The following is a 19,838-nucleotide window of genomic DNA, read 5'->3' as shown; positions in this document are numbered from 1 at the left end:
TTCTCTTAAACATAGTAACCCATAAAAGTCTCCAGCGTATGTCTTTTTTGTCATGTTTACCGCAAATTAATGACGTGTGTAGTTTCTGGCATTGACAAGTTTGTAATTTTCACTTGTTTTTAAAGGATGATCATGCCAAAAATGAATTCAAAAAGATTTTTTTTTTGCTCACTGTGAATTATTATTTTTATCTCAGCCGAGGAAGGTGGACTGTATGCATTCTATGGAGGAAATAACTTCCCTTCTGGTAATGCCACCAGAGGATGTCAGGGAGTTGATCCTTGTCCTGGAGTTAAGGTAATATCAGTGATGTGTGAATTACTAAGGCCTGTTTCAAACGTCGTGCTACTGCCATGCTAAGCTGGCTCGACTGCAGCAGGACTGCAGCATGACACTAGCATGACTTGGTTTCAGACATCAAATTTAATTCACGTGAATAGAACAGCTCTTGCCGAAAACAAGACACAAAAATCAAGAAATGGTTTACCAAACTTTTAAATGTTTTCTAATGTATTTATGATTTGTGAATATTGAGTTCAGCACGGAAGTAGCACAACTTGGTTTCAAACGTCGCACTACTGCCATGCTATACTCAAATTTAATTCCATCAATTTAGTTCGGCACGGCAGTAGCATGACGTTTGAAACGGGCCTAAGATATTACATTAGGTGAATTCCTTACCACCAGAAATAACACCATGACAATATCCACCAGACAAAAATGAAGGCTCACTTGGAAAAACGTTTTTACTTAGGATGGAGGTTGAATCTAAAACAGTAAAAGTGCAAAATATTACAAGTTCTGGCAAAAAATAAGTAGGGAAATACAACTGATGCAATATAAAGCAAAGGCTGTAAAACACTTACATTGTTATTCCAGGGCCACAGCAAATTTAAAGGACGCGTATGTTATTTAAGACCTTATAATGTAATCATGTGTTTAATATTTTATAGGCCTCCTTCGTGGTGAAGTCTACAGAGGTAAGCGATGCAAAATATTTAAAATTGTGTGCAACGAGAGTCATGTCTGATAGTCCTGGGCTTGTGGATTTTGCAATCAGGCTAGTGAATTCTGTTCTAAACTTGCTAGACAGGCAATTGAAGTTTTTGGGGGAATTCAAGTAACATAGTACTGAAAAAAAATTGTTTGATTTCTTACTAATAGTAAATTTGTGTACATCAAAACCCGGTCCTGTAACCAACAATGGTTCTTCTTGATACTTCTTCAAATACTTTTTTAAGATGCTATAATAATTTATTATAATTTGTATCAAATAAATATCCAATCAGTGCTTTATCAAGTTTTGACTAAGTTTCCTAATGTAGCAGGTAACCATAGCAACAGTATAGCGTGCTTAACCTTAAGTTTAGATTAAAGTGCAAGGAACCCCAAAACGAGTTCCATGTTTAGTGACTTCCATGATTTATTATAAACTGCAGTTGCCAATCTAAAAATAACTTTGGGGCGGGTTAAGATACATCTTAATTTTTGAAATGTCAACTTGCTTTCAAGAATAAATGTAGACAAGATGATGGTACTGCTCAAAAATGAGTAAAATAATCATTACCAATGAATTAAACAGAGGTGTGATTTTGTTCTAGGAGAGGTCCCGTCTGGGAACGACATTCATCAGTATTCCATTGCCCACTGCATCAGCTGTAGACTTAGTTGTATCATCTCCTCGTAGTTCTAAGAGTCCATTCCATTCAGGATCTGTGCATGTACTTCACTTGACAAAGCAATGGAAAGGTTAATTGCAGGCAGATTGGCAAGCAGCCTTTACTCTGTCACTTCCAACAGTGCCGCAAATTAGGTTTCAAGAAAAATAATTCATATTTTATTTAGTATAAATAAAGAAAACAAAAAATGAATATAACCTTGTGAAAATGCTGCTGAAAAGTGCTGCTCGGTAGCTTTCATTTGAAGTTCATAAAAAAATGTCATTGAGGGTATTAATTTTTTTGTGGGAGTTTGTTTTCATAGTTCAGAGACATGGTTATTTTTGGTAAACTACAATAAAATATTAAAATTTGATGTTATATAACAAAATTAATTATGTGCATACCTCACAATATTCACAGTCAAAATATTAAAGCATTAGATAATTATTATTTTTTATGCAACGATTTTCCGTTTTTGTAAACTGTGATGAAACTATCATTATTTTGATAACTAATATTTTCTGTTATTCAGTTTATAATTTCATATTTTCTAAATCTACCTGACAAGGACCATTTGTATACATGATAAGAGCTCAATCAAATTTTTTCCAGTTCAGCTTTTTTTTAACAGTTGATAGTCAGACAATTTTTCTATTAGACTATTAGTAGATGGTGCTTCGAAAAAAATTAATGCCATCATTATCGCAGAACACCATCTGATAATTGTCTTATCTCACTGCGAGTGTCTGCCGGCAAATAGTACCATCCATCTTGAATAAAAAGGTTAATAAAAGGTCAAAGGTTTGGTCATAGTGGAAATTAATGCACGTAGTTTATCCAGCTAGTTTACAGGTACTCTACTCAAAAAATTCTGAAACAAATGATACAAATAGAGCATATCAAGATTAAATACCCCAACTGGCAGGAGGCTGCACCAGTTGGATATTTACAAGCGTGACTGTAACCTGAGATCAGGCTCAATTTTTGTTTTGCTTTGTAAATAACATTCCCCTGGCAAGGTGAAACGAACTTTTAGCAGTATCCATTAGAGAGAATGTATGAGAACAGCTAAAATTGGGCCTATCTCAGGTTAACGTGGCTGAGGATTTGAACTTGGGATGACCAAGAACAAATCCAGCAAGTGGCCAGAGTGGGACTTGAACACAGGACCACCGGATTGCAAGTCTGACATGCTGACCACTTGGCCATGCTGACTTCTTTATAAAAATAATACCCCACTTCAGAAACTCTAGAGAGAATGGGTACAAGCTTTGGGTACAATGTTCTCTGGGATCGTTATTGGTGGACAGAAGTTAGTGGTGATTGGTCAAGGCGTATAAATTTAAAGGCAAGTAGCACTAATGTCCAACAAAACAATCCCAGAACTTGAACAAGCAAAAGTGAGGCCCTCCTAGCAGGGTGGCAAATTATGTAAGCATGGCATGTGCGAAAAACACTACTCAGGAACATGTCACCCTTCAAATGTCGCATTCTGCACGCGCTCCTTTAATATCCCTGAGGAAAATTGTGGATGGTACTCATCAGTCTACTATTGAGGGAAATGTTAATTTGTCTTTTAGACGACTTTTTAATGATAAGGGTGCATCCAAAAGCTGCAAATAATTTGACTTTTTAGAAAGGGCATACTATGGTATGAGCAGGTCATCATGTTTGTTGGACAAACCAGTCACGCGTACATGTGCATTACACTGAGTTTTACTACACCATTAGCGAGGCTAATCCCGCTATTGATATGAAAAATGAGCTTTGTTATTCTCATTCAAACAACTCATTCTCATCAGATAGGTTTTTTCCACTTCACCTTGTTTTGAAAGTGTGAGAGTTTTTGGAACTCAAAAGGGCCTATTTCTTCACTTTGCACCATGTAACTCAGTGTTAAAAAGACAGTTTTGGTGGGTTATTTTTCCAATCATGTCTGGCCTCGCAAAGGAGTTCAAATTTAGTCAGACATTTTCCTGACTGACTATTCTAGCCTGAGTGTCAGGCGTTTCTGGGGAAAAGGGGAAAGATGGAAGCCTTGATACTCGGGCTAGACTATTCACTATGCCTGATTCACAGAACTATTAGCTACTACTTCCCCTTGTCAAGGGGACAAGTACAGACAATCCATAATTCTTCTTTAAGTCATATTTTAATATTACATTTCATAATAGTTTAGTCTTACTTCAAAGTAAGTGTAATATGGCACACTGCTAAAAAATATTTTGAATGTGTGATAGAATACTAAACTTACTTGTTAATAATAATAATTTAACAGCAATATACAGCTCCATAAAATAATGTACAATATAAAACTTATACTTACATAGAGCTATTATTTTCCTTATAAAATCTCTCATTAATTTTACCACTTATTCGCCAACCGATGAACAATCATAAAACTGTCGTATGATTTTAATCTATTATTTGTAATGAAATGCAACTCCTTCTAATCCTTGTCAACTCAATTGAAGATACTTTTTTGGGGAATGGGAAACTCTCCCAACCTTTGCTACATCTCTCAGTGCATGCAACATGGACGATAAATGTGGTTGTCTGCATTTTACGTTACTACAACCTGCAAGAGTCCTTTCATACCTGTTCAAAACACTAAGAGATGTAAGAAGTACTTTACTTAACTCGTTTTGTTGATCCATACTACAAGTCTCAGAATATTCCTTTTGGATTCAAGGCCTGTGTGCTTTGCACTCTGGCCATAGGAAAATAACTTGCATATAATTATTCATAGTTGGACAGACCACAAACACGTTTATTAAGAGACAAAAAATTGTAATATTGTAATTAGTGAGATAAAGTAAATCAGGAACCTATGTTGAAAGATGCCTTTCATAATTTAAGAATCAACATTAACAAAAATTTAACTGCCACAAAAATACAGCAAACACACCTCAAGCCCTGTGGGCCTCATTAACAACCAACAAAGTAAATTTTTAGATTCAAAGCTATCAGTACCTTATGAGTAAGATACCCTAGGGAACACTTGACATCTCCCTTTTTCCCTTAAGAATGAAGAATTTCTTGCATAATGTTTCCTCTTTTAATGTTAAGTTTATTTATTTTGGCATGGTTCCAAAGGACACTTTAGTCAGCTTTGTCAAACTGTGAACTGAGTAAAGCAAAGAAGCATAATAACATTGAATTTTCATCATCTTGCTAAATGAAGAGTAAATGTTAAAGAATATAAATATCACAGTCACGCCAGCTCAAGTGCATCCCATAAACCCAACTACTGAACTGAATATTTGAAAATTGAATCTGTTGGTTGTTACTGTTACAAGATTCTTTCTGGCATTCCCGCATGGGTAGTGAGAAGTAAATTCACATGAGAGATATTATTTCAACCAGCAAGCTCAATTTTCTTCTTAAATTTAATATAAATGTCTTCAGACAAACTTTATTCACTCAGACATCTGAATAGAAAGATTTTTCAAACTGACCAAATACATAAAATAGTCCCAACTTAACAGTTTATTGTGCATGCCAGAATGAAGATTTGAGTTCAATGGTAGTACAGGCAATGACAAAAGGATTCAATTTTCCAATATTCAAATAACATTATTGACTGTTGCATTGACTATGGTTGGTTATCACTAAGCTTTTCACTGTATGAGCCATTTAAGCAGACAGTGATACACCACAACACGGAGTGAAAGAGTTAATATAATTATTACGGAACAAAACTTTTGCAGTTGACAGCTATGTAAATCACAAACAAAGCCCTGTAAAATCAGTTTACTATTCCTCTCGAGACCACAGCATTATCCATAGTAATTGCGGTAACTCCTACTAAGTTCTCCTGGACTCCGGCTATGCTGACACTTGACGTAGGAAGGTGGTGGGGTGAATTCACAAGACTACCTTCTCCACCATTTTGTACCATGGTTGGAAGTGGGGAACTCTGTAGAGATGGACTGCCTTGCTGGATATTAGTGTACATGGGAGACAGATTACTGACCGGGACTGTTTCAACTTGTGATGACACAGCTGACGCCATCATCGTCGGGTGGGATGTAACAACTGAGGAACTTTCAGATGCAGACGCTGTACTGATCTGACTTGCTGACGGGGGTATTGTTACAACCACCATTGTGGTTGGTGTGCCTGTTTGTGGTTGTTGTTGAATAGCAACAGTTCCTGGGATGACTGTGGTCCCTTGTACATTTGGTATTGTTATAGTCGTGGGTAAAGCCACGCCTGGTGGTACAGCAACAGTCGCACCAGGTGGCACTGTCTGCATTTGAACAGATCCACCTTGCATTACCGCCTGTACAGTCACAGGAGCTGGAGCTATGGGAACAGTTGCTAACTGACTGGGGACTAAATTTTCTGGCCAGAAACGCTGAGCTGGGCGACTTTGGATCTTTGACTTTTTAGCTTTAGGTCCTTCGGGATTACTGGCATCCAACATGGGTTGAAGAATACGACGTCTTGCATTAATGAACCTATTTACACAATAATACAGAAAATTTTTCATAAAAAAGGCAACAAAGTGACACTCAAAAGGAACAAGAAAATTTATTTTTTAAAATTAAACCTTAACAATCACACTTATTTTATTGAGTGGGGGAGTGAGAAGAGAAAGAGGTGCTTTGTACTCTTAGTTCTTTCCTAGTGGTCCAAGGCTTAATCTGATCTGAACCTTACTGTGAAGTACCAGTATTGCTCAAAATCAATTTTCTCCTACTAAGTAGTAACAATACCCATAGACTATCATGAGCAAAGTCTATGAGAATTAACAAAATGATCACAAAGAGAAAAATATTTGATCTTTTACCAAATTCTCTCAACTAATTCTTCAAGGAAATGTATGGAGATCAGTTTGGAGAATTTGTAGGAGGATATTGGGACTTAAAGGGTTAACAAAAAGTATAACGGTCAAAAGACAACAACAACAATAATAATATTATTATTTTGGATAAGAGTGCAAAATCACAACAGCATGCAGAAGCAGATTATTATAATAACTGGCTTTATTAGCACTCACTTACAACTCACCAGTTATTGACTTGAAGAATGGTAAGATTAGTTTGAGCTGCAATACTTCGTTTTTCATCTTCCGTGGGGTATGGATGCTGGCAAAGAAAAAGAATTAATGAGTGTGTAAAACAACTGTCTTTTTGGGCATAAAAAAGCTAACCCCTGCTTTCAACCAGGCTATTTATTTCCATCAGGAAAGAAGGATTTCCATCAGGGAATAAAAAAACAAAACAAAAAACCAAACAAAACAAACAAACAAAAAAACAGGAAAACCAGGGCGATAAGCTCCCAAAGTAGCACAGGATGTTAAAAGCCATACAAACTGTTGGGCATTAATTTAGGGATTGTTGGAAGAGGAAATACTCCAGTTTTTAACCCCCAAAACAAGCTCAAATGACTGAAAACACTACTACATGTATTATAGAGTGTTGAATCAACTTTTTAGTTTAACCTATGTTGACAGTTTGCATACATTTTGGATCATACAAGAAACTTTCAAAGGGTTATTCATGGAGAAACAAGGCCCTTGAACACGCATCAACGTCTTCAATTACGAGGCCTTAATGTTATTTGTTTCACATGCAAGAGTTCCAGAAACAAATTCAGATAACTTTAATAAATATATATTTGTCCCCAATGATTTTCTTGTTTACCCCTAATATTCATCAGACAGGCACAGATCTAGGATAAATTAATAATGACCAATTTTCGAAATGAGTGAGAAAGGCCAAAGCTTCTAAGGGGGTCTGGGGGCATGCTCCCCAGGGAAAACTTTTTGGATTTTTCCTCTCCCTTTCCTGGGTTTCTGAGTCATTTACACAGGATAATAATAATAATTATTATTATTGGCTGGCTCCATTCTCCTCCATTCTCCTCACACTGCAAATTGGTGGATTATTTCATCTCTCAGTTTCAACTAGAACAGCTTTTTTGTATTAAAAATGTATTATATTAAATACAAAAAATCTGACCAATTTCTGTAAAATGGTGGAAACTGGTGTGGATCCGCACCTGTCAGAGGGGGACAAAAAATTTAATGCTCAAAATAGTCAAGCCCTCAACACATATAAAATGTTCAGAAGCACTGACCTACAAACATACACAACCTAAGTGATTTATTATCATCCACTTACCACAAGATGTTGAAAAAGCCAAGTCTTCATAATGTTTGTTGCTTGTTTAGGTAAGACACCCCTTCTTGTTTTTTTCTTATCCGTAACCTCTGTGGGTGAGTCAAGGGCAGGAAGTGGAACACTTGATGGAACAGTTATTTCTGTTGGAGATTCATCTCCTGAGGAATGCGTCTGGGGCCGAGAAGGTGTCACAGTCTCAATAGTTGGCGTGCTCACGTACGTCACAGTGGGCGGCACTGAGCTGTATGTTACTGTCGTAGGTACTGTGGTATAAGTTACACTAGTGGGTACTGCTGCTTGCTGAGTAAGCTGTTGTGGGACTTGTGCTATGACAATCTGTTGACCAGGGGCTACTCCCTGGGGAACATATGCCACTGTTGTGACTTGCTGTTGCAATGGAGTGCCAATGACACTTACAGTCGGGGTTGCGCTGGCGACAGTGCAAGGCGTAACAGCTGCAGGTGCTGTGTAATAAGCAACTTGCTGCTGGGGAATAAATGTTGGCTGGGGTGCTTGAATTGGGGTTGTCGGTGTCTGTGGTTGCACATTTGCATTCAAGACATTCACCGCAGGGGAGTAAGTTGTTTGAAGAGGACTGCGAAGTAAATTTTCACTCTGCATTTTCCCTTTCAGGCAAGCAATGTAACGTTGGCAGAAATCTTTGCAGAGTTCATTGACTTTTTCAAGCTCAAGCAGATGAATTCTGAGAACCTGGATTGCTTTGATCATCTGTTGGTACAAAAGCAGCTATGCTCAGAACAAACGCTGTACTTAAACTGTATAAAAAATTGATAACAAATTTGGAATAAATTGTTTCTTCCATAAAATGGGAATCATGGTTGATGGAACTTCGCTGAAATTCCATAAGATATTGTATTCTAAGAAAATATTAAGGCCAAGTCTGAACACAGTTTTCATGATTATTTATCATACAAGAAAAAAAAAAAGGACGGATCTACAATAAATGCCTTCCACAACATATTTGCATATTATGTAAATATTAGACATTATTTTGCTTTGTTATTATCGCAATCCTGTTAAGGAAGACTACAGTCAGTTCTTAATTTAAGACCCTTGACTAAGTATTAATATTAATTTTACGAAAATTCGCAAGAGTAAAGTAATTAAAAGTATCAACACTATAAACGAGGAAATGGCCAACGGAAATGTCGCATATTTCACGCGAGGCACAAGTAGCTGTAAGTAGGCAGGAAAACGGAAATCTTCTGATGATCCGCAAAAGAATCTGATCTTCCTCTTAAAAATGGATAATAATTTTGCACTTTTACTTGTAAACAAAGCCTTGAAAACCATTACTTACTAACTAAGCTTTTGTATCAGCAAGTTAATATAACGTGACCAGAGAAAATATCCTGGTTTTTATCGAATGTTTTATTCTTGCTCCTGTAATGTGGGATTTCCTTTCGGCCGCCATATTTTAAAAGAAGCTTAACATAATCGGGATTAAAATTTGTCCGAAAGAAACGCAATACAGAAAGACCTTTTCATGGTACCTGCAGAATAATAAACGCGGCGTCTGTGTCTTTATTTGAGGGATGCCCTCCGTTTTGAAATCCGCCACGGGTACCATTGAAAACAATTAATAACGACGAAAAGATCGCGATGAAGGAAGACGACACGAGTATCAGTCGATCGCAAAAAACAAGGGCTTTATTCCAGTTAGCTGATTGTGAAATATGTATCTTTTAATAAGTTTAATCCACGAGGGTATCACGTTAAAGACTAAGAAATGCTTTAGCTGAGGTGGCACGAAATTTCTGTGTTATTGAAGATACACAGCTTAACTTGATAAACAAGGGATGAAGAGTTTTCAAGATGCTATACTAAAGCCTGGAAACGGTTTTGACTTGAATACAAAGAATAAAAAAACTATGCTCACCAAATTATCGAGATCCCTATCCTCCGTGTAGAAAGACTTTCCCTCTCGATTCATCTGCAGAATGCCATTCTTTATTTCGTTGTCGAAAGCGTTAGCTGGAGTCAATTCGCACGTTTGAGTTGACTGCTCGCATTTCTCGAACAGTTTAGCCAGTAAAGGCAAGAGCGGATGGCGATATATAGCTTGTTTTTCCGCTTCCATGTTCGTAATCTGTTGTATATCGACCGCTTGAACCGCTAACTGGGCTTCTTCGTAAGTTGGAGGCATCCTCTCTTGTTGTGTCTGTTGTAAAGATATAGCTGCATACTGTCCGGGACCAGTAATGTTTTGCTGCGGAGTTGGAAGCATGTGAGTTTGCGTTCGATTCGCGAGCCCTTCCATTCGGCCGCTTCTACGAAGAGAGAAACAACAAGGTTATTCGAAGCAGACATTGTCAACGCTCACCCCTCCAGGAAGACCAAATGAAATGATAATCGGACCAGTGTTAATGTGTTTGTATGGGAGGTTGAAAGACTTACAATTGGTCACTATTAAAAAGAAATGCACGAGGCGATGGAACAGCGACGGTGTCACTCACTCGTCAACGTCAAAAAACCCTTTTGGCGCGGCCTTGCTTCGACTGATTGACAGCGCCAACCGACGAAATTTTACATAATTATGCATTGTGTTCATGCTAATTTATACCTGCTGCTCACTAGGGAATAATTGATGTATGCATAATTAATATTGTTAAGATCAGCTGCACAAAGGACACTTGGTTATTTATTGTCGCGCTAGTATTTTAAAAATAATTTCATAGAAAGAGACTAGGAAAAAAGATTTTTTGTGTCTTTATAGAGTTTTTCTCTAGCAGGAAAGTCACGCCTGGTAAAGACAGGATCTTATGGGTAACAGGCTCCTAGTAAAGATGCATTCCACAGAAATCTAGAATTTCTACAAGCGGCTATAAAAAGTGGGAGGTACTCCCAAGTGTTTTGACAACAAAGGTTTCGAAACGGGTGGCTTCAGTACAGTCTGTGGTTTGCATAGTGGGCGTATATTTGGTGTACAATTAATATTGTAGGCAGTTTAAGGCATTCATCATTTTATAACGAACTTCGTATTTACTTGCCTAACCCGCCCGCTTGTACCGGAAGAAACGAAAAGAAACAAAACTTTGCCATGTACCCTGGGCCTGTTGGTCAACAAACTTTGTTTGCTAATTACATTATATCGACCAAAGGAGTTTTTTAAAATTCAAGGCACGGATAGATAAAAAAAGTTTGTCAGAAAGAGGGACCGTGACTTCCACACCAGAATTCAAGTTTTGTAAAAAAATTTTCAACAAATTCCCAATTTGCAGCTATGGCAGAGGAGGAAGAATTTTTGCCTCAGCATACAGCGGCTTAGGCTTTTCAAGAAGGGCCTGCAGGGAATAACTTAATTTTAAAAAAAATTCGAAATCTCTAGGGCCCAGCCGGTGAAATGACGTCTTGAGTTGTTAAACATGTTGTTGAAAGGGGCTTTTTGAAGTTGACATTTCCATTTTACCGTGATGAATAATAATTCAGCGGTGAATTAAGTCTGCAACTCAGAATAAAGTTCTTTTCGGCTGGAAACTTGAGTGAGCCTAAAGGCTAGACAAAACCACTGGTTAAAACATGAAGGGGGTGCGGGGAGGGGGTGCACGATGTTTCTTTGTCTAAAATCAAAGGCCACCGAACTTTATATCCGGCGAATTAGCAGTGATATTTAAAAGAACTGTTTTCTTGACAAGAGATAAATCAAAACCGCTTCAGAATAAAAGACACATTTGTCATCATTGATTGATTATCAAGTGACGTCCGTCTATTACGTTATTAGTGCTGCTTTCAATATTCAGATGCATACCGTATTTGCCATTGCTATGTAATATTTGTTCTCCAACCGATCAAAGGTCGGGATCAGATATAAGGGCAATAAAAATTCTATATGTGTGAAAGACAATAACAGAAACTGAACAGAATCGAAGATGAACTGAAACATTCGAAACTAGAAAAAGAATTAAAAGCAATTTTTCCAGGAGCCTGATTTTGATTTCCCTCTCTTTATCGCTTTCCGGTCATTTTACTCTCCCCTTCTGGTCCTTATCGCTATTAATTTCAACAGACAAGGCAAATATTTTTCCTTTTCATTTTACCTTTCTTCAAATAAAATAATCAGATTTACTAGTTAACTGTGTTGCTGATCATTGTCTATCGGGTAACATTGGAGCCCGGGGGACTACTCCCGGGAATTATTGGTGGGGGTGTGCCGCCTGGTTCTCTAAATCCTGACCGTGTTTCAGACTAAAAAAACCTGTCATTTTCCACACCCGTTTTCAGATCTGGGGCCCGTTTCTCGACAGGCCCGATAACTTTTCGGGTCCGAAGGTAAAATTTAAAATCAAAACCAATTGAATAGTAGCACAGTTCCTAGCTCACAAACCGGTCAATTTTGCTTTGTTAACTGATAATTTCATTGTATCATTTTCAAAATTATTGAAACTTTGATCTAGAGTGAAACACGGCAAACAAAAAACGGTTTTAGGGCCCGAAACGTTATCGGGACTTTCGAGAAACAGGTCCCTGACCTCTAAAATCCATACCTGTTTTCAGACCTAGCCTTTAGGCAGAAATTAAGTCCTAGATTAGAGCGCAAACAAAAAATGTCTCAAAAAGCATTTCCAATTCGCATATTTCTATTTCTTTCTTATTTATTTGGAATTGAAGCGATAAGTACGTTCATACACTGCCGTAGTTCTCCCGAAAACCATACCCGATTCCAGACCAAAATGGACAAAGTGTATACTCGTTTACAGACCGGAAAAGCCCATACCCATACCCTTTGGGGCGGAACATACCTATATGGCTTATATAAGGGAGTATACCCCCCCCCCCCCCCCCGCCACCGGGGCCTTGGGAGTCACTTTGAAGTCACAGAGAACGTCGCTAACCCATCCCACTAAGACCACGCGACCAGAGTGGGAAATATAAAAAACTGCTGCTTGGGACTTGCGGTCTGGGACTCGCGGATCAAGCGGAAAGTTCACAATAATTTATTTACCGGTTCTTTTTTTATTCTTATATTTGCCACAGCTGTCGGAATGAAGTAATTTAGTTGTTCCCTACCCTGACCCCTTCTCAGACGTCTGACAATCAGGCTAGTTAGGTCCCGGGATTTTTAGCATAATTCAGGCCTTCTCCAAGGGAATCACATATTAAAAGGAAACTAAAAAACGCATTATTTTCCCGAAACTGCGTTATCAGAAGTAAGTCCTCAGTTCCAGCTAAAATGAATAATTTATTCGTTACTTAAAAGAAAACGCGTGACTAGTATGCAAACAAAATATCTGAGTTGTTTTTCGTGACGTCTCTATATATGTATCAAGCCTATGCATTTCAGGAAAAAATAACTTGTAAGTAAAGCTTCTGATTTGTAAACATGAGTCACACAGAAGGTCATTGTTTGCCATCCCTTGTTACAGCTTATTTCGGTTTTGGCAAAGTTTGTGTTTTCTGCCATCCAAATGGCTTTCCAAGTACGCCAGACTCATTTTCTGTTAACAGCTTTGTTGTTCCTCTCGTTTGATGTGATCACAAAATCCCAAGCAACAAAGCCCTCCAAACACGGCGAAGTTCACCGCGCGAAAAGTGAGATCGACTCGTTGATTTACAAGTTGACTTTAGATTTGAAATCTTTTAATGAAAAGGAAACTAAGGCCGAGGCTGTGCAGAAAGATGCCTCGAAACTGGCTCGGGTCGCAGAAGAGGAAATCGCCCTGTTGAGACCAGTTCAACGTCTTTTGGAAAAGCTTGCAAAGGGCCGGGGAACTCCTCGAATGGAAAAGAACGCTGTATGGCCTGGCCAGGCGGTAAAATACGGATACAAATTAAAGCTGCATCCCCTCTGCCCAAACACTTCACTATAAGTGTACCAGGTAAGAGGCCATATTTATCCAGTTAAGTAAGATCATTTAGAGTTCCTAATTTTTTCAGGCAAAAATCGCAACAAATAAATTTCCAGCTACTAAAATATATTACGGAAACAAATGAAATTTAATGACAACAAATATGGAACTATTAAGTAGGAAACGTATCAAGGAAAAAATAACATAAGAAAAAAAATGGTTCAGAAGGGTAATGGGCTGCTTAATTAAAAAAAAACAATGCGCACACACAAACTGGCAAAATTGTTAAAATCTCGTAAGACGTTTTTGGTAACCGATGAATCTTCCACTGGTTTTCAGCGTAACTAGAAATACCTACATGTAAAAATTTTAGAACAACTCAGGTACAGGCATGAATGTTCTATGTTTTGTGAAATTAGGTATAACAAATTTGAAACTTACACTGTAAATTGGAAAGATCTGCTTAGGGCCCAACTTCCAGTCAAACCCTGTAAGCCCCAAGTCTGAATAATTCTTTTGTTCAGCGATTTGAGTACACTTTGTGCCAACACAGCCCTATAAAAGATCTATTCCAGCCCTTGAAACTTACAGCCGGTGGGTCTAAATTAGCCCAAACTAGGCCGGGGGGCTAAAACGATGTTTTTAGTTTGCAGTATATTAGTTCTGGTGTTTACGCCATTACAAATCATACTATTAACAATTCTCATTCTTGAATAGCACTTCTTATCCTGTTTTAAATTGGAATTATTTGCCATTCTTTCCTCGCAGTCAAGATCAGACTCTCAATTTCCGTCCTTACACCTGAACAAAAATGTAATAGTTTTGAGCACATTCTGACATTTCTATCCACAGTTAATCACCGAGAGCTGCTAGACAACGGACGATTGACACGTGAAGATGGCGAAGACTTGCAGGTCTATTACCATATCAACGGACAGCAACCGTTCCAAATTGACCGTGTCATCAGTGGCCTGGGAACAAAATCAGCAACTGTCCACTTTCGACTGCAGACTCCGATATCATCCAACACTGCTGATGACGTGTCTTATTTTTTGGTCCTCGGTGCTTCGGTCAGCGGAAGTGCCATGGATGATCCTGCCAAAGTGTACGCATTTTTCGACGATTTTTCGAGCGCGACGTTAAAGAAAGAATGGGTGAAAAACTGGGGGAAATGGAGTGTGCAAAACGGGAGGTTGCTGGGAAGCACAATGCAGAGTAAAGATTTAACCAAAGATAATATTGAGGTCGGACTGTATCTCAAATCAGGGTTTCAGTGGAAAGATGTTATGGTAGAGCTTGACTTCATGGAGACTGGAAAGAGTAACACCGCTTCTGGACCATTCCTGCGCCTCAGCGATGTGGGCCTCAGCAAAACCTCAGGTTGGTGGTTTCAGTACTACCCAGGTCATTCTGACTCTTCCTATCTGAGACCCCAAGTGAATAATAAAGATGGTGGCGAGTTAATCAAAGGAAAACTACCCACAACCTACAAATTAAACAAATTGTTCCACTTCAAGTATCGAGCGCTTGGAGACAGGTTTTCTCAATGGGCGAATGGCAAAATTGTACACGACAACATCAAAGTGAGCTCGAAGTGGATGATACCAGCAGGAACATTTGGACTGAGATGTCATCACTCCCCCTACAACTGCAAAACCTTTTATGACAACATTAAAGTGACTTTCGTGGTTTCTACACACCCAAACATCACCCTGGGATCTTTGCAGTCATTCCTTCCCAAGAAAAGTGCCCTGTTAGGCGAGAAAAAGCTTCCTGCAGACTCATGCAAACAGATTCATGATGCAAGTCTCGCGAGCAACAAACCGCGTGCTAAGAATGGCGTTTACTGGATCAAGACAGACCTTCAAGGCAGCCCGTCTGTGCAGACATACTGCGACATGAGAAACGGTGGCTGGACCCTTGTCGGCAAAATCAGCGGAAATGTGGGCAACATCTACGATAAATGGTTGGTATCTAAGCACAACACTGTCTCACTGAAGTCTCCAAAGATCACAGGACAGAAACAGTTTCCTTGCTTTGACGCGCGCAGCTTAGCAGTAGATGAATCGTCCACAGTCCTGTTGTCCAGCGGTGAGAGGATGGATGGGTTGGGGAGCAAGTGGGTCATGTGGAGGTTGCCTGGTAGCAGAGAAAAAGACTCGTTTTGGCGCTATTCCGTTGGACAATCAACTGTAAAGGCAGCTGTACAAACACCCGTCATGGTGTACGCTTGGAATGGAAACAAAAAGGTAATGGCATTGATGATAAGAACTCGCCTTTCCTTTGTCGAAAATATGCTGCACTGGGGGGTCCAAGGGGATTGGAAAGGGCGCTCCCAACCCCTTCCCTAAAAGTCTGAATCCGCCACTGACCTGTGTCCTTTAAGCCCAAGTTGTGAAGTGGATAGCGTTATCCACTACACAAATTTCTATCCAGAGAATAACGCAATTGTTTCCCCTATACTTGTTCATTTAACAATTTATTGAATAAGGCTGAGTATAATCGGCACGGCTTCAAGACTTTATCTTCTTGCAGATACTCATCAAAAAGTAGATAAAATCCGGCAGCCTCGTTTCCAGGGAAATATACCATAAACCAACCTCGTTACCAAGCGAATATACCATCGAAGCGATGGTATATTGCTCGTATCGTCCATATTTGATCAACGACGGCTGATTATGAAGAATTTTCCAGGGAGAAATGAGCCAATCGGAAACGGCGAAATATTTTGAATGAATAATAAAATGATTTACCCGGTGGATAGCACTATCCAACGCTAAAGAGGAGATCTAAAGGACGGCTTGTCGCTTTTAAACTCGGTGGCAAAACACTTGACTGGAGAGAAGAGTCAGCCTTGCAATTCACACTCTATCTCAGAGTACATCTATCGAGTGGTGCACAAAATACTAGTTTATCACAAACAGTCAACTCAAAACAGCTTTCTGTAGGTCTCTTGCTGATTTTTTTTCTCCTACCGTAGATCTGTTACCAAAACAAGTTTGGGATAATGCCTCTTGCTGGCCATGGAGGTTCGTATCCTTACGCCTCTTACAACACTGCAGGCAACACCGCCACAAACGACTACTGTATGTCTGTTGGGGTAATGACTAAAGGATCCACTGCGCATGGCTGGTCCCAGAATGCAAATGGTTACGACAGTCCAAGCAGTGATTCTGATTGGCCGAATAGGTCATACAACCACCAGTCTCCACACCTGACGGTCTGGCTCAAGTAACCATGGTTACATTACAAGATTTGCTTTTCATTGCGAGTTAACAGAAGAGTAATATTTGGTAAAAGGGTACTAGTTTATGAGCGGTGGAAAATAATTTTGCATTTTCGGATTTTGCTCTTATGATAAGGGATCGTTTCTTTTAAGAGAAAGACGTTCTTTTGATATGAGAGTAAATTAAGAGCTCTTGAAAACTTTCTGTAATCTTAAGGGTATCTTAAAGGTATTAAGAAAATGGGAAAGATGGAAAATACGAAAACGTAAAAGTGCTTTGGAATTAGTTAAGCCCGTGCTGTGTTAAGCTACCAATACGAAAAAAAAACAACAACATCAACAACAATAAAATGGTGCTGGGTAAACGGTGGTTGTTATATTTATTTTTATGAAACAGGGGATCTACCCCTCTTTGAAGAAAATACTAGCCTGGAAACAAAGTCCAATTTTTTGCCTGTGCACAAGGGCCGTTAAATATCCAATTCCATAGGGAAAAAATACCCCCCGAGCAGAGGTGCTGCATGCCTTTTAGCATTGGCCGAGTCGTTTGCATCGCTTGTTAGTTGCGTAGTTCTGCTCGAAGGGTACACAGCTAGGATTCTCTGCATATTGACCTCTCGATGAGCCAGCCGTATAAAAGTAAAGAGAATTACTGAGTAAATGATGCCCTGATTGACTTACATGCTGTCTTTCTAACAAAACAGGTAAGTGTCTTACTGTTTGTCAGGCTGGTGGAATCAGCAGATTAGCAGTGGAAAGGTCTTTACGGCAGACTCAGCAGGGACTAGCTAACTGCATGTAGAGAATAACTGACTTTTTTTCTCTGACTCGTTGTGGGTAGTCTCCTTCCCAGCCGTTATTAGGTTCGTCACGCAACGCTCCCCCGTCCTCCCACCAGTGGGGAGGAGCGTTGCGTGACGACTCCAATAACGGCTGCAATGGAGGCTGGGTGGTGAGATGAACAAGCTGATGTGCAGCTTCCATGCCGGCCTACCCATCCAAGGGAGTAATGAACGGACGGACCAGGGACCCGTTTCTCGAAAGGTCCGGTACCTTTTCGGGTCCAAAAGCAAATTTTGAAATCAAAACTCTCTTGGATTCTTACTCATATTATAACGTGTCTTTAAAGGTCCAATTCATTCCTCTTTCTTTCATGTTCTAGTAAATCTTGCATGTCTTCATCCAAATGCGCTGTCAGTTCCTCCATTAAAACATCCAAAGCCTACAAAGCATATAAATGGTTATCAAGCATTGATTTCTCTGAAGAATATTTCACGACTACTTCCCGAAAAGACTTCAGTTTTTTGGGTTCATCAATACCCTCTTGGAGGGACTTACCAGGGTCCACAAACATTTTTAGAGAAATGAGAAAAAGGTGTTTTATCTTAGTGAAATTTCAACAGGTCACTATGAAAAATTCTTCAATATTTGTTCAACGTCCGTCTTGGTTAGAACTCCATGTAAGTCTCACTTTTGTTCTTTACACGAACTGCACGTGCTATGTATAAGCAGGGACAAACCAACGACAAAATTAACCCACATTGAGCGTCGACACCGAGAGGTGAACCCGGGCCCCATCGCTGAGAGGCAAGGGCTCTCCTAGTCTGCTACACAGCCGTTTTTAGTGTCGTCACGCAACGCTCTTCCAGCGTTGCGTGACGACACTAAAAACGGCTGTGTAGCAGACTAGGGCTCTCCCCCTTGCACCATTTATGCTGCCCAATAAGATATGCTGCTTTCGCTCTCGCTTCTGTTCCGACTCGGTAGTGAAAACCATACTAAGTGCTTCCGTTAGCGACACACTTACCGAAATGCGGTCGTTTCGTTCGAAAGTCGATTCGCCCGACGGCGTTCGTCCGGACATTGGTCGATTCGCCCGATGACGTACAACACTCTACAACATGGTGAAAATGCCTTTAGAGGTGTTATTTTAGTTGCCCTTGGATTCCACATGTGCAGTCACTGTCTTTCCATGCATATTCCCTTTTTTTCAGGCTTAAAGAACGACAAATACGCTTCGGGCGAATCGACTTGGTCTGGGCGAACTGCGATCGGACGAACCGACCTTCGGGCGAAACGACCTGATACACACTTACCACACTCACTCACCACCGTGCCTCACAATAATTATAAGATCACACTCAGTTCAAAAGCTTAAAGGAGCTACCGGTAGGCCACGCTATTTGCTGTCTTTATAAAAAAGTTAAAGCGTCTCTTCACATCGACTGAAAAGACCTATTCACCGTTTTTTTTTTTTTTCAACTTTTGACATGGACAAGTTCGGGAAAATCCGTCCACACCACAGAAAAAGGCGCCTTAAAATTAGTATTATAGCCAAGTTTGAAAGTGATTTGTTGAAAGCTTATAAAGATACAGCTTCTCAAAAGTCGCGAAATTTTACAGACGTTTGCAATATACAGGTTATATCAGTTACCTTTTTGACTTGTTTACTTCGATCGACATCAACCACATCGCGCCACGCCTCGATAATAACTTGTCTAAGCTGAGGTTCCATCACCTCGTCAACAATACTGTTAATAAGTGAATCATTTTGGGATTGTTGTATCGCTTCAAAAACCTACAGCACAAGTTTTGGTGTAAATTAATATGGCTAAAGCAAGAAGCAGTCTGTTAAACTAAGAAGACAAAATAACAAAATGAAAATCAATGAACAAGGCTGTGCACCAATAGGGCCGTTTAAACGAGGAAAAATAAGACGCGTCCTAAATAAGACTCAAACTATTCCTTATAAACGGCACATTTCGTTTGAAATTTAGCTAAGACACGTCTTATCTAAGTACAGCCCCTAACACCTGTTCTTCGATAAGACGCGTCTTTGCTCAGTCGCGTCTTAATGTGCCGTTTATAAGGGATAGTTTACGTCTTATTTTTTCTGGTATAAATGGCCAGCTAATGGCCCTAATATGAATGGAAAATGAGCCTAGTGCTGTGAACATGTGAAATCCAGGGTGCCAAGTACATGTTGGCGTCCAAACGCCAAAAATAAGAGTGA

At 39.5% G+C, this 19,838-nt stretch overlaps 4 protein-coding genes across 4 annotated transcripts in view; 2 read left to right on the top strand and 2 right to left on the bottom strand.

Annotated features, from left to right (window-relative positions):
* LOC140950675 (phosphatidylinositol-glycan-specific phospholipase D-like) overlaps positions 1-2,415 on the top strand; it is a 12,332-nt gene extending 9,917 nt beyond the window's left edge. The window contains exons 9-11 of the mRNA XM_073399923.1: positions 197-297; positions 954-980; positions 1,602-2,415. Of these exons, the coding sequence (XP_073256024.1) occupies positions 197-297; positions 954-980; positions 1,602-1,754 (281 nt within the window). The 3' untranslated portion in view covers positions 1,755-2,415. The remainder of the gene's footprint in view (positions 1-196; positions 298-953; positions 981-1,601) is intronic.
* A 1,396-nt stretch (positions 2,416-3,811) lies between these two features.
* LOC140949997 (homeobox protein PKNOX1-like) lies at positions 3,812-10,266 on the bottom strand. The gene is made up of 5 exons (XM_073399151.1): positions 10,211-10,266; positions 9,693-10,083; positions 7,793-8,521; positions 6,678-6,754; positions 3,812-6,124 (listed from the first exon to the last, which is right to left on the bottom strand). The coding sequence occupies exons 2-5, from the start codon at positions 10,071-10,073 to the stop codon at positions 5,410-5,412; spliced, it is 1,902 nt and encodes a 633-aa protein (XP_073255252.1). The 5' UTR covers positions 10,074-10,083; positions 10,211-10,266; the 3' UTR covers positions 3,812-5,409.
* A 2,986-nt stretch (positions 10,267-13,252) lies between these two features.
* Positions 13,253-17,194, top strand: LOC140950755 (uncharacterized). The gene is made up of 3 exons (XM_073399990.1): positions 13,253-13,629; positions 14,452-15,848; positions 16,580-17,194. Exons 1-3 carry the CDS (start codon positions 13,548-13,550, stop codon positions 16,832-16,834), a joined length of 1,734 nt encoding a protein of 577 aa, XP_073256091.1. The 5' UTR covers positions 13,253-13,547; the 3' UTR covers positions 16,835-17,194.
* A 711-nt stretch (positions 17,195-17,905) lies between these two features.
* Positions 17,906-19,838, bottom strand: part of LOC140951027 (uncharacterized) — a 35,872-nt gene continuing 33,939 nt past the window's right edge. Inside the window, exon 11 of the mRNA XM_073400250.1 lies at positions 17,906-18,047. Within this exon, the coding sequence (XP_073256351.1) occupies positions 17,949-18,047 (99 nt within the window). The 3' untranslated portion in view covers positions 17,906-17,948. The remainder of the gene's footprint in view (positions 18,048-19,838) is intronic.

This window comes from Porites lutea, chromosome 10 (assembly GCF_958299795.1).
Source record: "Porites lutea chromosome 10, jaPorLute2.1, whole genome shotgun sequence".
NCBI classification, from domain to species: Eukaryota; Metazoa; Cnidaria; class Anthozoa; order Scleractinia; family Poritidae; genus Porites; species Porites lutea.
Note: the sequence above shows the minus strand (reverse complement) of the source record. Positions and strands in the feature narration are given on the sequence as shown.